This window comes from Eleutherodactylus coqui, chromosome 4, assembly GCF_035609145.1.
Source record: "Eleutherodactylus coqui strain aEleCoq1 chromosome 4, aEleCoq1.hap1, whole genome shotgun sequence".
In the NCBI taxonomy this organism is placed as follows: Eukaryota; Metazoa; Chordata; class Amphibia; order Anura; family Eleutherodactylidae; genus Eleutherodactylus; species Eleutherodactylus coqui.
Genome location: NC_089840.1, coordinates 83,963,333 through 83,979,175, shown reverse-complemented (window position 1 = coordinate 83,979,175; position 15,843 = coordinate 83,963,333). Strand labels below are relative to the sequence as shown.

The 15,843-nt window shown below is 50.3% G+C and overlaps 1 protein-coding gene across 1 annotated transcript in view; it reads right to left on the bottom strand.

Annotated features, from left to right (window-relative positions):
• The window catches only part of SMS (spermine synthase), a 137,626-nt gene extending 128,508 nt beyond the window's left edge, over positions 1 to 9,118 (bottom strand). Inside the window, exon 1 of the mRNA XM_066599796.1 lies at positions 8,968 to 9,118. Within this exon, the coding sequence (XP_066455893.1) occupies positions 8,968 to 9,016 (49 nt within the window). The 5' untranslated portion in view covers positions 9,017 to 9,118. The remainder of the gene's footprint in view (positions 1 to 8,967) is intronic.
• Positions 9,119 to 15,843: the final 6,725 nt, after the last annotated feature.

Here is a 15,843-nt window from a genome sequence, read left to right as displayed (position 1 = left end):
TTATTTGTGCGAAGAGACCAACACCATTTCCCAAGGCAATTCAGTGGTGGATAGTCTGGCAAAAAGGAACGGGCACGATATTGGAGGCGTGAATGGAGGATTTTCAGAAGTGCGTGTCTAAGGCCTCATGTCCATGGGGGGGTTGGATTCCGAATGTAGAATTCGACCCTGCTCATGGCCGAGGACCGTGTGTACCTGTCCGGGTTTTTTTCTTTACTCACATTCAGATGCGGACGCCCATGTTACCCTATGGGTGGCTTGAACTGCGGATCATCCCATAGACTTTAATTGTGCCTCTCATACTATGTGCAAGAAATGCGCATAAGAAAAAAAGTAAAAATAAAAAAAGAAATGGCTGCATGTCCTATCTTGACGCACATGGTATGCACATACGTGCCAAGATAGGGCATAGGGATTGGCGGTACACAACAAGTATGTATGTCATGTCTGTTTAAGGGCTTATTTACGCAAGCGTATATTGGCTGGCGTTTTCACGGCTGGCTGATATACGGTTCCATCTGAGCAGCCCCCCCCCCCCCCCAAGCTCTCTGTCTCTTTCCTCCACTCCGGCGTTTGCAATGGGAGGGGCGGGGCTAAGCTTTGCTCTGTTCCGCCACCCTCCCACTGCTGGCTGAGGACAAGGGGCGGGAGCTTAGCTCCGCCCCTATACTGCCCACTCCCATTGCAAACCGCTCGGAGGGTAGAAGAGAAAAGCAGAGAGCCGGTGAGGGGGAGGGAAGGGGAGACTCCTCAGACGGATGCGTATATTGGCCAGCCGTGAAAACGCCGACTGATATACGGTCGTGTAAATAAGCCCTAAGACGGAGTAGTTTGGCCAAGGGATTCCCCTTTCCGGCTTACTTAACAGAGCAGGAGGGCGGAACCCCCAACGCAAGTATGAAACCCCCCCTTACTGCCCACATGATGAGACAGAAGGGTCTAGCCTTTTGAGGAAATACATTCATAATAAACAATTCATTAAGTAGAAATTTCAGAAGTATACTTTGCAGAAATTAAATTTAAAAAACCCTGCAGCTTTCCCCAGGGCAGGAATACGGGGGAGATGAATACCAGCGAGTGTTAACCAAACCTCACCAACTACGTAAGGAGAACCAGCCACTATGACGGAGCACCAACACCGCTCATAGCGTCCACTACAAGCAGGGCCCCTCGGGCCGTATTCACACACAAGGCGTCTGGTTCAGTATTTTACATCAGGATTTCGGTGCAGAGCAGAACTAGTGCGATACCGAGTTAGCCAGAAAAACATCTCTGATGTTCGATATTCCTGTATACAATAAGTGTACAAAACAGGCAAAAGTATTATTACAGAGGTGGAACTTTTAACTGGCTGACCATAAAAATCACCTAAGCAAGCTTTCGAAGCTTTCAAAAAAGTGAGGCCAGAGCAAAAAGAGAAAAGGGTTGCAACTTTTTGCGCAAATACGCACTTGCACAACAGTTTGCAACTTTGTTTTGCTAGAAGCTGGCCTAAAAAGGTAAGTCTGGGAATATTTCCTTTAGTCTACTGTTTTATGGAGTATGGGTTGGATAATAAACTGAAGGCTCCTTCACACTGGCAAGAGTGAGTAAAACTAAGAAACCAGTGATTTTCAATAGTTTCATTCTCATTTGCAATGTTTTCACTCCTGCGATGCTGCGTGAAAAAAAAAAAATCACAGCATGTACAGTGATGCCTTGGGTTAAGAGGGCTTCAGCTTACAAGCTGTTTGACTTGAGAGCAGGCTCTCTCCTGAATTTTTGCTTTGACTTAAAGGAGATGTCTCGAGGAAGCAGTGATTTTTTTTTTTTGCCCAGTCCCCCTAATTAAACATACATTACTAATTACCCCTGTAAATTACTTTCCTAGCTGGTTTCTACTTACCGTTCCAGCGTTTCAGCAACTTATAAAAGTTTCCCCAAGATGGCCGCCGGCTCTTTCCCCGTCGCTCGCTGCAGCCCGACGTGCGCGCTCCCGAGACGCTGCCAGCTGTGTCTCCATGGCAACCGGACGCCAAGCAGCCGCCGACCAGTCACCCACCGCCAGGCAGAAGGTAACCGGCGCAGCCCCCCCCCCCCCCCCATCACAGCGACAGCCCCCCCGGCCTAGCGCTAGTTCCCCCATCACAGCGGCAGCCCCCCCGGCGCAGCGACAGCCCCCCCGGCGCAGCGACAGCCCCCCCGGCCTAGCGCTAGTTCCCCCATCACAGCGGCAGCCCCCCCGGCGCAGCGACAGCCCCCCCGGCCTAGCGCTAGTTCCCCCATCACAGCGGCAGCCCCCCCGGCGCAGCGGCAGCCCCCCCGGCCTAGCGCTAGTTCCCCCATCACAGCGGCAGCCCCCCCGGCGCAGCGACAGCCCCCCCGGCGCAGCGCTAGTTCCCCCGGCGCCAGCCCCCCCCCCCCCGGCGCAGCCCGGCGCAGCGGCAGCCCCCCCCGGCCCATCACTTACCTGGGAGGCTTCTCGGGGCTGCTGGGCTGGGCTTCTCCGCTGGGCAGCTCCAGTTTCTGCACCTTCCTCTAACAGAGGATGGTGCAGAATGGCCGCTCCAGCGCGCTCCCGAGCAGTGACAGCTCGTCTGCGCATGCGCAGAAGAGCTGTAGCGGGGAGCACACTGAAGCGGCTCGTGCTGAATGGAGAAGACCGGACTGCGCAAGCTCGTCTAAAAAAGCAAGCTGCCGGCGAATTTAGACGGAACCATGGAGACGAGGACGCTAGCAACGGAGCAGGTAAGTGGAATAACTTCTGTATGGCTCATATTTAATGCACAATGTACATTACAAAGTGCATTAATATGGCCATACGGAAGTGTATAACCCCACTTTGTTTCGCGAGACCACCCCTTTAAGAGCAAAAACTTGGGTTAAGAGCCTTCCTCTCAATGGGACCGCCGCTACTGCCGGTGGCCCCATTGAAAGCAATGGCCTGGCAGCAACACCTGAAGTGATTTTCAGGAAGGGCTTTAAATATAAGCCCTTTCCTGAAAATCATCCTTAGCTGTAGTAAAAAATATATACTCACCTGTTCGCTGCTGCCGGGGCTCAGGTGTGTCTAGACGCCGCTTGTTCTCCCTGCATTTTTAATCCGCGCCTGCTGAAAAGTTTCAGAGCAGTGCAAGGAAAGCAAGCGGTGGCTAGACGTGCCTGAGCCCCGGCAGCGGCAGACAGGTGAGTATATATTTTATTTATTTTTTTACTACAGCTAGGGATGATTTCAGGTAAAGACTTATATTTAAAGCCCTTCCCCGAAAATCACTGCAGGGATGCCGGCGTACTATTGGAAACGCAATCCCCATTGAAATCAGTGGGAGAGCTTCAGAATCCGGAATAGATTAACCCTTTCCAATCCACTGTCTGACGTCTAAAGACATTCTGATTGAAGGCTGTACAGTTTCCGATGTTGGAAGACATCCGGCAGGTTATTCTTACTGTATATTACTGGCTGCTCTGTTGTCAGGGGCCTCTCCAGCATGTCCAATACCGCAGTACTGGCTCTAAACAGCAGGTGGTGCCATTGTATAATGGCAGAAAGTGAAAAACCCTCTAGGAACCCCTCAATCCAAAATTGGATTGCAATGGATTAATGGCTTTTCCATTCATTTCAATGGGAAAACTGGTTTTGAGACAAGAGTGTTTTAGGTTAAGAGCTCCATCACATAACGAATTAAACTCTTAACCAAAGGCATCACTGTACTTTCTTTTTGCGATATCACCCTTTGTTTTCAATGCAGCCGACAACAGCAGCGCCGCCCCCATTGAAAACAATGGGAGGACATCACGATCCTCTGCCGTGGCTGTGTAATTGCGCTTACTTCTGTATTAAGCCGGCCTTAGGGCGCCTTTACACTGGCAAGAATATCATGCCAGATTTGCGCGTTGCGTTATTTTGAATAGGTTCATTCACACTTGTGATATTTCCCTGCATAGCACCGCATTGCTATCCAAAGCGGGAAACAAATCGCAGCATGTCCAGTGATGAGGGGATTTCCCGCGGGGATGAAGGAATCCCCTTTGATATCTGCAGCAGGAGATTGTTCCAACGATCTTCTCCCGCTGATTTCAATGGGGCTGGCACTGCTGCCACTGGCCCTTTTGAAACAATCGGGAGAAGATTGCTATCTCCTGCCGCGGCTGTGACAGCCACGGCAGGAGATTCCTTCAGCCCTGCGGAAACGCCTCGCACTTAGGGCTTTTCAGAAGGATTACGAGAGCGATATCTGGTCATGAATCACAGCCCGATATAGTTCTCGCCAGTGTGCAAGAGCCCTTACAGATATAGAAAGCAATAACTAAACAAGGTAACGCTCTATATATATATATATATATATATATATATATATATATATATATATATATATATATATATATATATATAGGCTAGCATGCATAGTGAATGGAAAAAAAAAAAATGGGAGTGCCCCATTAACTTTTTGTTACTATAGGCAGATATCAGTTGACTAAAGACAAGACTCAGCAACACCGCAGCAGCTTGTGATTACAAGCACTCAGTTTGTATACATGCTGACTGCAGCTTCTGAACAGAGGTCTACCGGGAAGAGGCGGTGTTGGAGCTGCGGAAATCCAGGAGCGCTGAGTATAGGCTATTTTATTAATGTTCAGCTGTTCAGAAAAAATGTAACTCGGACAACATATTTAAGGCCATCTTGACTCGGTCTTCCTATGGATTACTATAATATATTTAGAAAAGGCAGATGTTACTTGGCTGCCTACACGAGTGAGGCCGATGATGGCGGCGGTAACTATGAGAGAACTACTTCAAGCATAAATTACAAAAGGAAGAACGGATTCCTGGTACTGAGGACGTTCTAAATGCCTGAACACGGGATGTCTGAAACCCCCTCCAGTGGTATTTGTCCCGCTTTGTACAGCCGCGGCCACTATATTATGTATTCATGTCAGAGTGTAAATTACCATCCCTCCGGGGGGAGAAGATCTATTTAGAGCGTTACCATCTGACATCTACGTTATGTACAGATCACCAGATGTATAGAAGAAAACACAATGAAATCAATTAGCTCTACTGCATCATTATGTGACGAGAATCGGAATAAAAAGCCAGCGAGGACCCTAGTGATCACAGCCAGTCCAATCCTCATGGCTTGGGAGGATAAAGAGATGCATCAGCAAATACAAGCCATCTAACTGGGCCATAGGCAATGAAAGTGGCGCACGTGACTTGGTAGCCAGGAGTGCATGCCCACTGCCATCTCAGGGAGTCCCAAAGAAATTAATAAAGTGGTATTACGCACGCGTGAGATCCGCTAAGTTCATTCCAGGACACTCAAGACACTCGTCTGATGCGCGGTTCCAATGGTCAGACTCGGTTAAAAAGCCTGGCAGCTGAGTGGAAACCGAAGGGCCACATTATAGGCAACAGGGTCCGTTTGGCGCTGCTCAGATCCATCATTAGGCAGACCCGTTCCACCAGGGGATTGCCTTTCCAGCTCCCGGGATGGAGCAGCAAAAAACAGAGCCCCGCCGCAGATGTGAAAACAGCCTAAGGGCTTATTCAGACGACCGTATATCGGCTGGGTTTTCATGCCAGCTGATATACGGCGTCCCTCTGTGCAGGGGGAGGAGGCTGGAGGAGGCTGGAAGAGCCAGGAGCAGTGCACTGAGCTCCCGCCCCCTTTTCCGCCCCCCTGCCACTATTTGCAATGGGAGGGGGCGGGACAGGGCAGAGCTAAGTTCCGAGACTTGGCTCCATCCCATCCCACCGTGTTCATGAATGCCAGGACCCAAGGTTTCTAGAACATTGCTCAGCACATCATGCTACCTCTGCCAACCTTCCTTTGTCCCGTACGGCATGCTGGTGTCAACTATTCACACACACCCATAGAAGGAAACACGATGCATCAGACCATCTTCCTCCATTGCTCCACGGTCCAATTCTGAAACTCAGGTGGGCACCGTAGGTGCATGCCATAGTGGGCAGGGCATCGGCGGTAGGCGAGATGCCAGTGTGTTCCGCTGCCGCTCTATCTATCCTAAATTTTTCCGTATGTTGTGCTTCTGCAGCTCTTCTGTGGGATCCAACAAGACTGATAGCCTTCACTCCCTAAATGTGTAAAGGATTCTTAGCATCCCGTGACCTTGTCCTTGGCTCACTGCTTGCTCTTCCTTAGACTACTTTTGGTAGGTATTAACCCCTGCATATCAGGAACGCCCCACAAGACCTGCTGTTTTGGAAATGCTGTGACCCAGTCGTCTAACATTACAGTTTAGCCCTTAACCCCTTAAGGACCAAGCTGTTTTGTACCTTAAGGACCGGATACTTTTTAGGGATTTTACCCATGTGGCAGTTTTACTGCTCCTTTTTTTTTCCTTTAGCTACCAAAATTATTTTTGCTGCGTTTTTTTTTCCGTGACATGTAGGACTATTTTTTTTATATCTTTTTCACTGACTTTTTTCCCCGTTTTTTTAGTAAAAATCTAAAAAAAAATCGTTTTTTTTTAACATTTTATAATTTTTTTTTAAATTTTTTATATTTACACTAAAATAAAGTATGGGAACGGGTTCCTCTATTTGTTTCGGACGTTTTGATATATAGTATGTATGGTTTTGGTTTACAGGGCGCATACGGCGATGGTTTTTGTTGGCGTCTGCTTTGGGTTATTCTCTTTCTTTTGTATGTATTGTTGTTTTATTCTGTTATTTTGTTTTACTTATTTACGTAATTGTGTTTTTTTTAATATCTGTGTCCCCCATGACGTCATAGAAGACCTCTGGGGGACATTTACATATTTTTTTTTCCTTTATTTCCCACTTTCCCACTGTAGCTGGGGCGTCCCTAGGAGCCCCAGTTACAGGGGAAAGCAACCCCTGTGGTGACATTAGTCACTTGCAGAGCTGCCAGGGTCTAGTCTGACCCTCCAGCTCTGCAGTAGCAGGGAATCCCAGGAGGTCACATGACCCCCCCGAGGCCCCGTAGTGAAAGTACATGTTACTTTCACTTTCCCCACTGTATATCGGGGAAGCAGAAGGCAGGGAGGGTTAACAACCCCTCCTGCCTTCTGCTCCAGGTTATCAGCTGTCACTTTCCTGCCCTTGACTGATTGCAGAGCAGGAGACTTAGAGCACCGCCGTAATTTTACTATCGGCGGTGCTCTAAGCCCAGGACCAGCCCCCGTAAATTTACTGTGGCTGGTCCTAAACGGGTTAAGCCAGCTTCACACATGGCGTATTCGTCGCAGGCTTTCCACAGCAGAAATATTCGCCGCAAATACGCACAGGTTTGCCATGTAAGTATTACGGATTTGGCTGCAATTTTAATTGCAGATCTGCTGCGGGATTTAACCCTTAACGAACATTTAGACAACGATTATCACTCAAAATTCGCTCAAAAGCCTTTTTTTGAGTGATAATCGTTCTGTAACTGCACTGACATCGCACAGTTTTCGTTAAGCAGTCGCTCATTGTTGTCTTTCAGCACGCTTGTCTTCTGCATCCTCTGCTCCGAGCGCTCAGCTGTATAACAGCCAGGCGCTCCGAGCGGGTAACAGCTGGATGCAGAAGACAAGCGGGGTGTCCGGCTCATCTTCTGCATCCTCCGCTCAGCTGTATAACAGCCAGGCGCTGCGAGTGGGGAACAGCGGGATGCAGAAGACAAGCAGGGTGTCCGGCTCATCTTCTGCATCCTCCGCTCGCAGCGCAAGGAGATCGTTTAACGTTTGAGCGATTACCTTGAGCTGTAAATGACACAAAGGCATCTTTTGGGCGATAATCGTTGTGTCTAAATGGGCCTTTACATTTCAAGTGTTGAATTTTCTAGCCTAAACAGGCAGATTAGTTGCAGGACTTTTCTGTAGGACATGAAGTAGACCGTTTTAAATCCCCCACCTGGCTTGTGCTGTAAAGTCTGCCGACCGTCCACAGCGATTCCGCCAGCAGGAATCCCGGAGCAATTGTACCGTGTGAAGACGTCCGCAGGCGGCCTTCACATCTGCTGCAGGAATTCCGTTTAGGAAGCCAGACGGGGGAATCCCCTGGCTGAACGGGCTCATCGTATGACGGAACCAAATAGCGCCAAACGGACTATAATGGGTTCCGTTCGGTTTCTGCTCAGCTGCCTGTTATTTTAGCGGTAGAAAACACACTGCTATTTTTTTTTATACATTTTATGGCGGATCTGCGACGAAACATCCAAGCGTAGGCTTCAATGCAATGTAAAGCTGGCCTTAAGGCGCTCTCATGAGCATATACTACCGCGTATTACACGTGCGCATGTACTACGCAATACCCATCTGCACATTGACTTGCAATTCTGCCCCTCAAACACAGCATGGTCTATTGTGGCGCGTAATGTACGCATATAGATGCCAAGATAGTGTATGCAATTCACTGCGTGCTCCCGTGCGGTGCGCGATTTTATTTATTATTTACATTTTCTTTACTGGTGTTTTTCAAAGTTTATTTTGCTTTTTTTTTTTTTTTTTTTTTAAAGTGCCATGACGACGACCCTCAAATAAATAGCTAAATGTCTGATTGCATCTCCATCAGCGGCCAGTCCATGAGTGGTAGGAAGCAGCACACAAAGGTCATGCGTGAGGCGAGACTAAACATTATAATCCACTGTGATAACCCTTGCAGCTCCCTCTCACAAGGCCAGGAGGGTTTACTCCAGGCGTCTATATCATGCACTGAAGGTGAAAGTCCAGGGAAGGCCAGTGCAGAGCGGCACAATACAGGCAGGGGCCCTGCACAGACTCAGCCGCCCGCCCGCACCACTTCTATGCTCTCCGCGAACCATAAAACTAACCGTGGAGACATATAGGCAGTATGAGCGCCGGCAGCCGGTAGAATGCATGAAGCCGCGGGCTCAGCAGCACCGGCAGGAGTGCTAGAACTTCCCGGGAGACCGTTGGTGTGAGGCACGGGATGTGAGAGAATGGGCGACAGCCCCCTCACCGATAGCCAGCGTTCTGCTCGCCCCCCGCCATGCGCCTTACCTGTGCCACCGAGCTGGAAGTCGCGGGTGTTTTGTCGCACTGCTGCCATAGTGAGCTAGAGCCCTGTGCCATGCCTGGGGGAGGCGGCCGCTGCACAGTGTCACCGACAGACTGCAGAGAGCCCGGGCTGCCAGACCTGAGGGGAGGAACACAATGCTGAGCGGCGGGGAGGAGCTCCCATCTCCGAGGTCACAGCACTAGTCACATGGCGAGCGGCTCCGGGAGAGCCGGGCTGTAGTCACATGGCGAGCGGCTCCTGGCAGCACGCTGTAGTCAGACACATGTCCGCCTAGTGCTGGCTGCCGTACAGCTATGTCTGCCCAGTACAGGCTGCTGTACAGCTATGTTTGTCCAATGGAAGCTGCTGTGCTGCTATGTCTGCCCAGCGCGGGCTGCCGCATTGCCATGCCAGTCCAGCGCGGGCTGCCGCACTGCCATGTCCGCCCAGCGCGGGCTGCCGCACTGCCATGACCGCCCAGCGCGGGCTGCCGCACTGCCATGTCCGTCCTGCGCGGGCTGCCGCACTGCCATGTCCGCCCAGCGCGGGCTGCCGCACTGCCATGTCCGTTCCTGCGCGGGCTGCCGCACCGCCATGTCCGTCCTGCGCGGGCTGCCGCACCGCCATGTCCGTCCTGCGCGGGCTGCCGCACCGCCATGACCGCCCAGCGCCGGCTGCCGTACCTCCATGACCGCCCAGCGCCGGCTGCCGCACCTCCATGACCGCCCAGCGCGGGCTGCCGCACCGCCATGTCCGCCCAGCTCCGGCTGCCGCACCGCCATGTCCGCCCAGCGCCGGCTGCCGCACCGCCATGTCCGCCCAGCGCCGGCTGCCGCACCGCCATGTCCGCCCAGCTCCGGCTGCCGCACCGCCATGTCCGCCCAGCGCCGGCTGCCGCACCGCCATGTCCGCCCAGCGCCGGCTGCCGCACCGCCATGTCCGCCCAGCGCCGGCTGCCGCACCGCCATGTCCGCCCAGCGCCGGCTGCCGCACCGCCATGTCCGCCCAGCTCCGGCTGCCGCACCGCCATGTCCGCCCAGCGCCGGCTGCCGCACCGCCATGTCCGCCCAGCGCCGGCTGCCGCACCGCCATGTCCGCCCAGCGCCGGCTGCCGCACCGCCATGTCCGCCCAGCGCCGGCTGCCGCACCGCCATGTCCGCCCAGCGCCGGCTGCCGCACCGCCATGTCCGCTCAGCGCCGGCTGCCGCACCGCCATGTCCGCCCAGCTCCGGCTGCCGCACCGCCATGTCCGCCCAGCGCCGGCTGCCGCACCGCCATGTCCGCCCAGCGCCGGCTGCCGCACCGCCATGTCCGCCCAGCGCCGGCTGCCGCACCGCCATGTCCGCCCAGCGCCGGCTGCCGCACCGCCATGTCCGCCCAGCTCCGGCTGCCGCACCGCCATGTCCGCCCAGCTCCGGCTGCCGCACCGCCATGTCCGCCCAGCTCCGGCTGCCGCACCGCCATGTCCGCCCAGCGCCGGCTGCCGCACCGCCATGTCCGCCCAGCGCCGGCTGCCGCACCGCCATGTCCGCCCAGCGCCGGCTGCCGCACCGCCATGTCCGCCCAGCGCCGGCTGCCGCACCGCCATGTCCGCCCAGCGCCGGCTGCCGCACCGCCATGTCCGCCCAGCGCCGGCTGCCGCACCGCCATGTCCGCCCAGCGCCGGCTGCCGCACCGCCAGCGCCGGCTGCCGCACCGCCAGCGCCGGCTGCCGCACTGTATTGCTATGCCAATCCAGAGGAAGGAAATAATCCCCAATGAGGTAGAAGCCGATTCTCCTCAATCAGGGGGAAAAAATTCCTTCCAACTCCAATTGTGCAATTGGAATAATCCCCGGATTACCGACCCCTCTGAAGTAGTCAGTGACTATAACATGTAATATTGTTACATCCAGGCCCCCCTTGAACTCCTTTAGTTAGTTCACCATCACCACGTCCTCAGGCAGGACTTAACCAGGACTATAAGATTTTTACCTCCATTTTAGCAACCAGACTGAACCACCTTCTCCCATCCCTGATCAAGAGAGATCAAGTCGGTTTCATACCAGCAAGACAAGCGCCAGACACTATAAGAAAGGTCCTAAACATTCTAGACTCCATCAATACAACAAATACGCAAATGACTCTCCTAGCACTAGATTTAGTCAGATGAACCAAAAGGCAGTTTATGGCTGGATATAGGGAAAAATCGTATTTACCCACACAATATAGCATACCTGACTTGGTCTTCGGGGCCACTGCCCCCAAGGGCTACAAAAAATGAGCGCGCTGTCATACCACTCCCTCCTGCTGTGGAGAAGCACCCGGTTTTAGTACAATCCTCCAAGATCTCTCCTGTGCTACCAATACTTCATAATCCGCAATTTCCACCAAGCCAAGACCTAGCTCATTTTAAGGGGTGGATAGGTAATCACATAACTACCGGAAGACATTTTTACACTAAATCAAAACTCTACACCATACAACAATTTGTAGCCACATTTAAGCCGCCCCCTCAGGAATATATGAGAATTAATCAAATATTCCACTTTATCCACTCTATAGCGCCCACCTCTCTGCCACTTGTGCCCACATCATTTGAAGCCACCTGTGCCAGAAACCCCTCTCAGAAAGGAATGCTTTCATATATATATAATATGCTAAACCAACCCCTGCCGGGGGAGAAACTTATCTTTATGAGGAGATGGGAAGCAGACCTATAACTTGAAATGACCTCTGACAGATGGCAGCATTGTTGTACCACGATCTCCAAAGGTAGCCATCAACTCTTCCTTATGGAGACTTCAATTAAAATTCTACATAGGACATATTTAGTTCCACAGAGATTGCACCATCTCTACCCAACCTCTTCCCCGCTATGTTTTAGGGGATGCCAAGAAAGGGGAGATATGCTCCATATATGGTGGACATACATAATGAGTACATTGTTTACTCATGCCAGGAGAGCACAATGGAATCCTGTTGGCCAGATAATCCCTCACATAAAAACACGCCCACGTAAGCAAACAACTTGTACAGAGTTTACTTTAACTAATGAGGAAAAGCCATTATCTGTATGCGTAATTTTATGTAAAAATGTTTTCAGTTTGTTCAGTTATTCGGCGTTTTAGCGATAATCGTTGCCTTTAGACTGGTGACATTTAGTGGAGAGTTTACTTTATCGCTCTGCATCTCATCTAACGTTTCATTTTCCTCTGTGAATAGATTGGAGAAAAAAACTAATAGATTTGCTTTCTCATCAGCCTCTACCATTTTTTCCTACATTATTTATTAAAGGGCCAACACTTTCAGTATTAATCTTTTTACTATTTAATTGAAAAACAGTTTAGGGTTAGTTTTACTCTCTTTGCCAATAAGCCTCTCTGTCTCCATCTTTTTATCTGATTGTTTTTAACATTTTTTTTCCATTATAGGTTTTTAGTGCTTCTTCACTGCCTTCTTGTTTTAGTAGTTTAAACGCTTTCTTTTTGCTGTTTACCGTATATACCGGCGTATAAGGCGACGGGGCGTATAAGACGACCCCCCAACTGTCACCTTATACGCCGGTATTCAGTGGAGAAAAAAAAATAAATTCATTACTCACCTCCCACGGCGTTCTGTCGCGCTCCGGCAGGATGTCGCTCGCTCCGGCAGGCTGTCGCTCGCTCCTCGTCCCCGGCGCAGCATAGATTTCTGAATGCGGGGCTTGAGATCCCCGCTTCCAGAAAGCTAATACACACGCCGGCAGCCATGACATCATTGAATGGCTGTGATTGGCTAAAGCGCACGTGGCTTCAGCCAATCACACTATTCAATGACATCATTGAATGGGTGTGATTGCTAACACGTGCGCCTTCAGCCAATCACAGCCATTCAATGCTGTCATGGCTACCGGCGTGTGTATTAGCTTTCTGGAAGCGGGGATTTCAAGCCCCGCATTCAGAAAGCTATGCTGCCATGCTGCGCCGGGGACGAGGAGCGAGCGACAGCCTGCCGGAGCGAGCGACATCCTGCCGGAGCGCGACAGAACGCCGGGGGAGGTGAGTAATAAATTTTTTTTTTTTACACTTTTTTTTTTTTGTATTACCGGCGCATAAGACGACCCCCGACTGCAGAGCAGATTTTTCGGGGTTCAAAAGTCGTCTTATACGCCGGTATATACGGTACTTCTTTATTGAGCCACATTGGTTTTTTCTATCCCTAACACTTGTATTCCTCCTGTAAGGGATGAACCGTTCACAGTAAGTATTAAGGATTTTTTTTAAACATTTTCCATTTATTGTCTGTACTCTTATTTTTGAGGACATTGTCCCAGTCGATAAGATTAGGGGTATATCTGAGCTGATTGAACTTTGCCTTCCTAAAGTTTATTATTTTTGTAGCTCCCCAATAAAACACTGCATTGAAAGACAAGTGGAAATGTATTGCATTATGGTCACTATTTTCCAGGTACCCCCCGACCTGCACCCCTGTTATTTTGTTATTCAAAAAGACTACTGATTAAAATCTACCTATCAGAGACACATCGAAATTGAGCACATACATATATTACATGTTGGCACATTCTCTTTTTTCTATGTGCTATATCATCTTGACGAAACTCTTTTTTTGTTGTTTGTGTTTCAGTACTCGTAATTTGTGTGTTTGTCTTAGAATTGATGCCTGCTTTTCCACTCTCAGGCCTCATGTCCACGGGGAAAATCAGGCCCGCTACGGATTCTACATGTAGAATCTGCAGCGGGTCCCTCCTGACCCGCGGACATGAGCGCTTAAAATAAGAATTTAAAAGAATTTACCTATCCGTAGCGGGCGGGGAAGGTCAGCTGTTCCTCACGGCCGGATCTTCTTTTTCGGCCGGCGGATGAATTCGTCACGCCGGCGGCACGTCGCCGGCACGTCGTCGACGTGCCGCGCGCATGCGCCGGGCACATCCGCCGAGCCGAAGCAAGAAAGATCCGGCCGTGAGGAAGAGAAGACCTTCCCGGTCCGCTCCGGATGGGTAAATACTTTTAAATTCCTATTTTAGGTCTCCAGCGGATCCGGACGGCTTCCATAGGCTTCAATAGAAGCCCGCGGGAGCTGTCCCCGCGGGAGACCCGCACGAAAATGGAGCATGGTCCAGATTTTTTCATGCTCCATTTTTTTTAAAATCCCTTTTATTGACCATCTGCGGGTATTTATCTACCCGCGGGTGGTCAATGCATCCCTATGGGATGCGGATCCGCATGCGGGAGATCCGCTGCGGATCTTAAATCATATTTTGCCCGTGGACATGAGGCCTCAGGAGTTTAGCTTGCACGATTCCTTTTTTTTGTGCCCTTCATTTTAAGAAATCTAAATAAAGAATTTAATATTTCATCTTTTCGGTCTATACTATGAAGGGCCTTCTATACTTTGCTTAGATTACGCTGCCCCAGTGAAAAATATAATACATATTGCCACCACTGCACATCAAACTTGGATGAAACCATTTGTAAAGACATTGAAGAGAAATGGAATGTGTTTTGGCTACAAATGTAGAAAGTTTCCTGCGATGAGCATGGAGAAGCTAAAAGCAAGTAAATTCGATAGACCACAAATCCGGGAACTCATGAAGTACCGGCGTTTCCAAGATTCAGTGGACAACTTTGAGGCGCGTGCGCGGTCATTGTTTTGTATGCTTGCGTTTCTTAGGAACTGTAAAGCCGTAAACTACGGTGAACTTGTGGAGAAGATGCTCACTTCTGTTCCTGAACACTTGGTTGTAACATAAGCATCAGATTGCAGGAGCTGCAGTCATTTTGGATCGAATTGGTGATGTAAGTGATGAACAGGGTGAACAATTTGACCAGGAAATAAGGACCTGGAAGAACCGGACTGTGGACGATGGGATACGCATATGATGGCGGACTACTGGTGACCGTGGAAGAACAGGACTGTGAACAATGGGATACACATATGATGGCGGACTACTGGTGACCGTGGAAGAACAGGACTGTGGACGATGGGATACGCATATGATGGCGGACTACTGGTGACCGTGGAAGAACAGGACTGTGAACGATGGGATACGCATAAGATGGTGGACTACTGGTGACCGTGGAAGAACAGGACTGTGGACGATGGGATACACATATGATGGCGGACTACTGGTGACCGTGGAAGAACAGGACTGTGGACGATGGGATATGCATATGATGGCGGATTACTGGTGACTGTGGAAGAACAGGACTGCAGACGATGGGATACGCATATGATGTCGGACTACTGGTGACCATAGAAGAACAGGACTGTGAACGATGGGATATGCATATGATGGCGGATTACTGGTGACCGTGGAAGAACAAGACTGTGGACGATGGGGTACGCATATGATGGTGGATTACTGGTGACTGTGGATGATGGGATACACATATGATAGCGGACTACTGGTAAAACATCCAGTGCAAATTACAAAAATGCAGTTTCAGCGACATCTCAATAAAGAAACTTGTTTTATTCTTCTAATGGGCTTCTAGGGATTTATCTTTGTACCTTCAGCTTTTCATTGGCAGTTATTCCATGTATAATACAATATGTGTATATGGATATATTTATATGGATATATGTCAAATCTTAATAAGTAGACCTGATGTTGAAAAACTTATGTCATTTTCAGAATCTATGACCCCATAATGCCCCCCCAAAATTCTAACATCTCAGTCACCAAAAATTGTGTTCCCCAGTGTAACCAAAGGAGAATGGCAAGGTAGTGACTATAGTGTGTGAGAGGCTCACGTATGGCAACTATAAAGGTAAAGTCCTCTGGTGCAAGCACGGAGTCATGACTGACTCCTAGGGGGGACATCACATTGTGACATTTTCTTGGCAGACTGCTTTTGTGGGTTGGTTTGCCATTACCTTCCCCAATGGCAACTATAA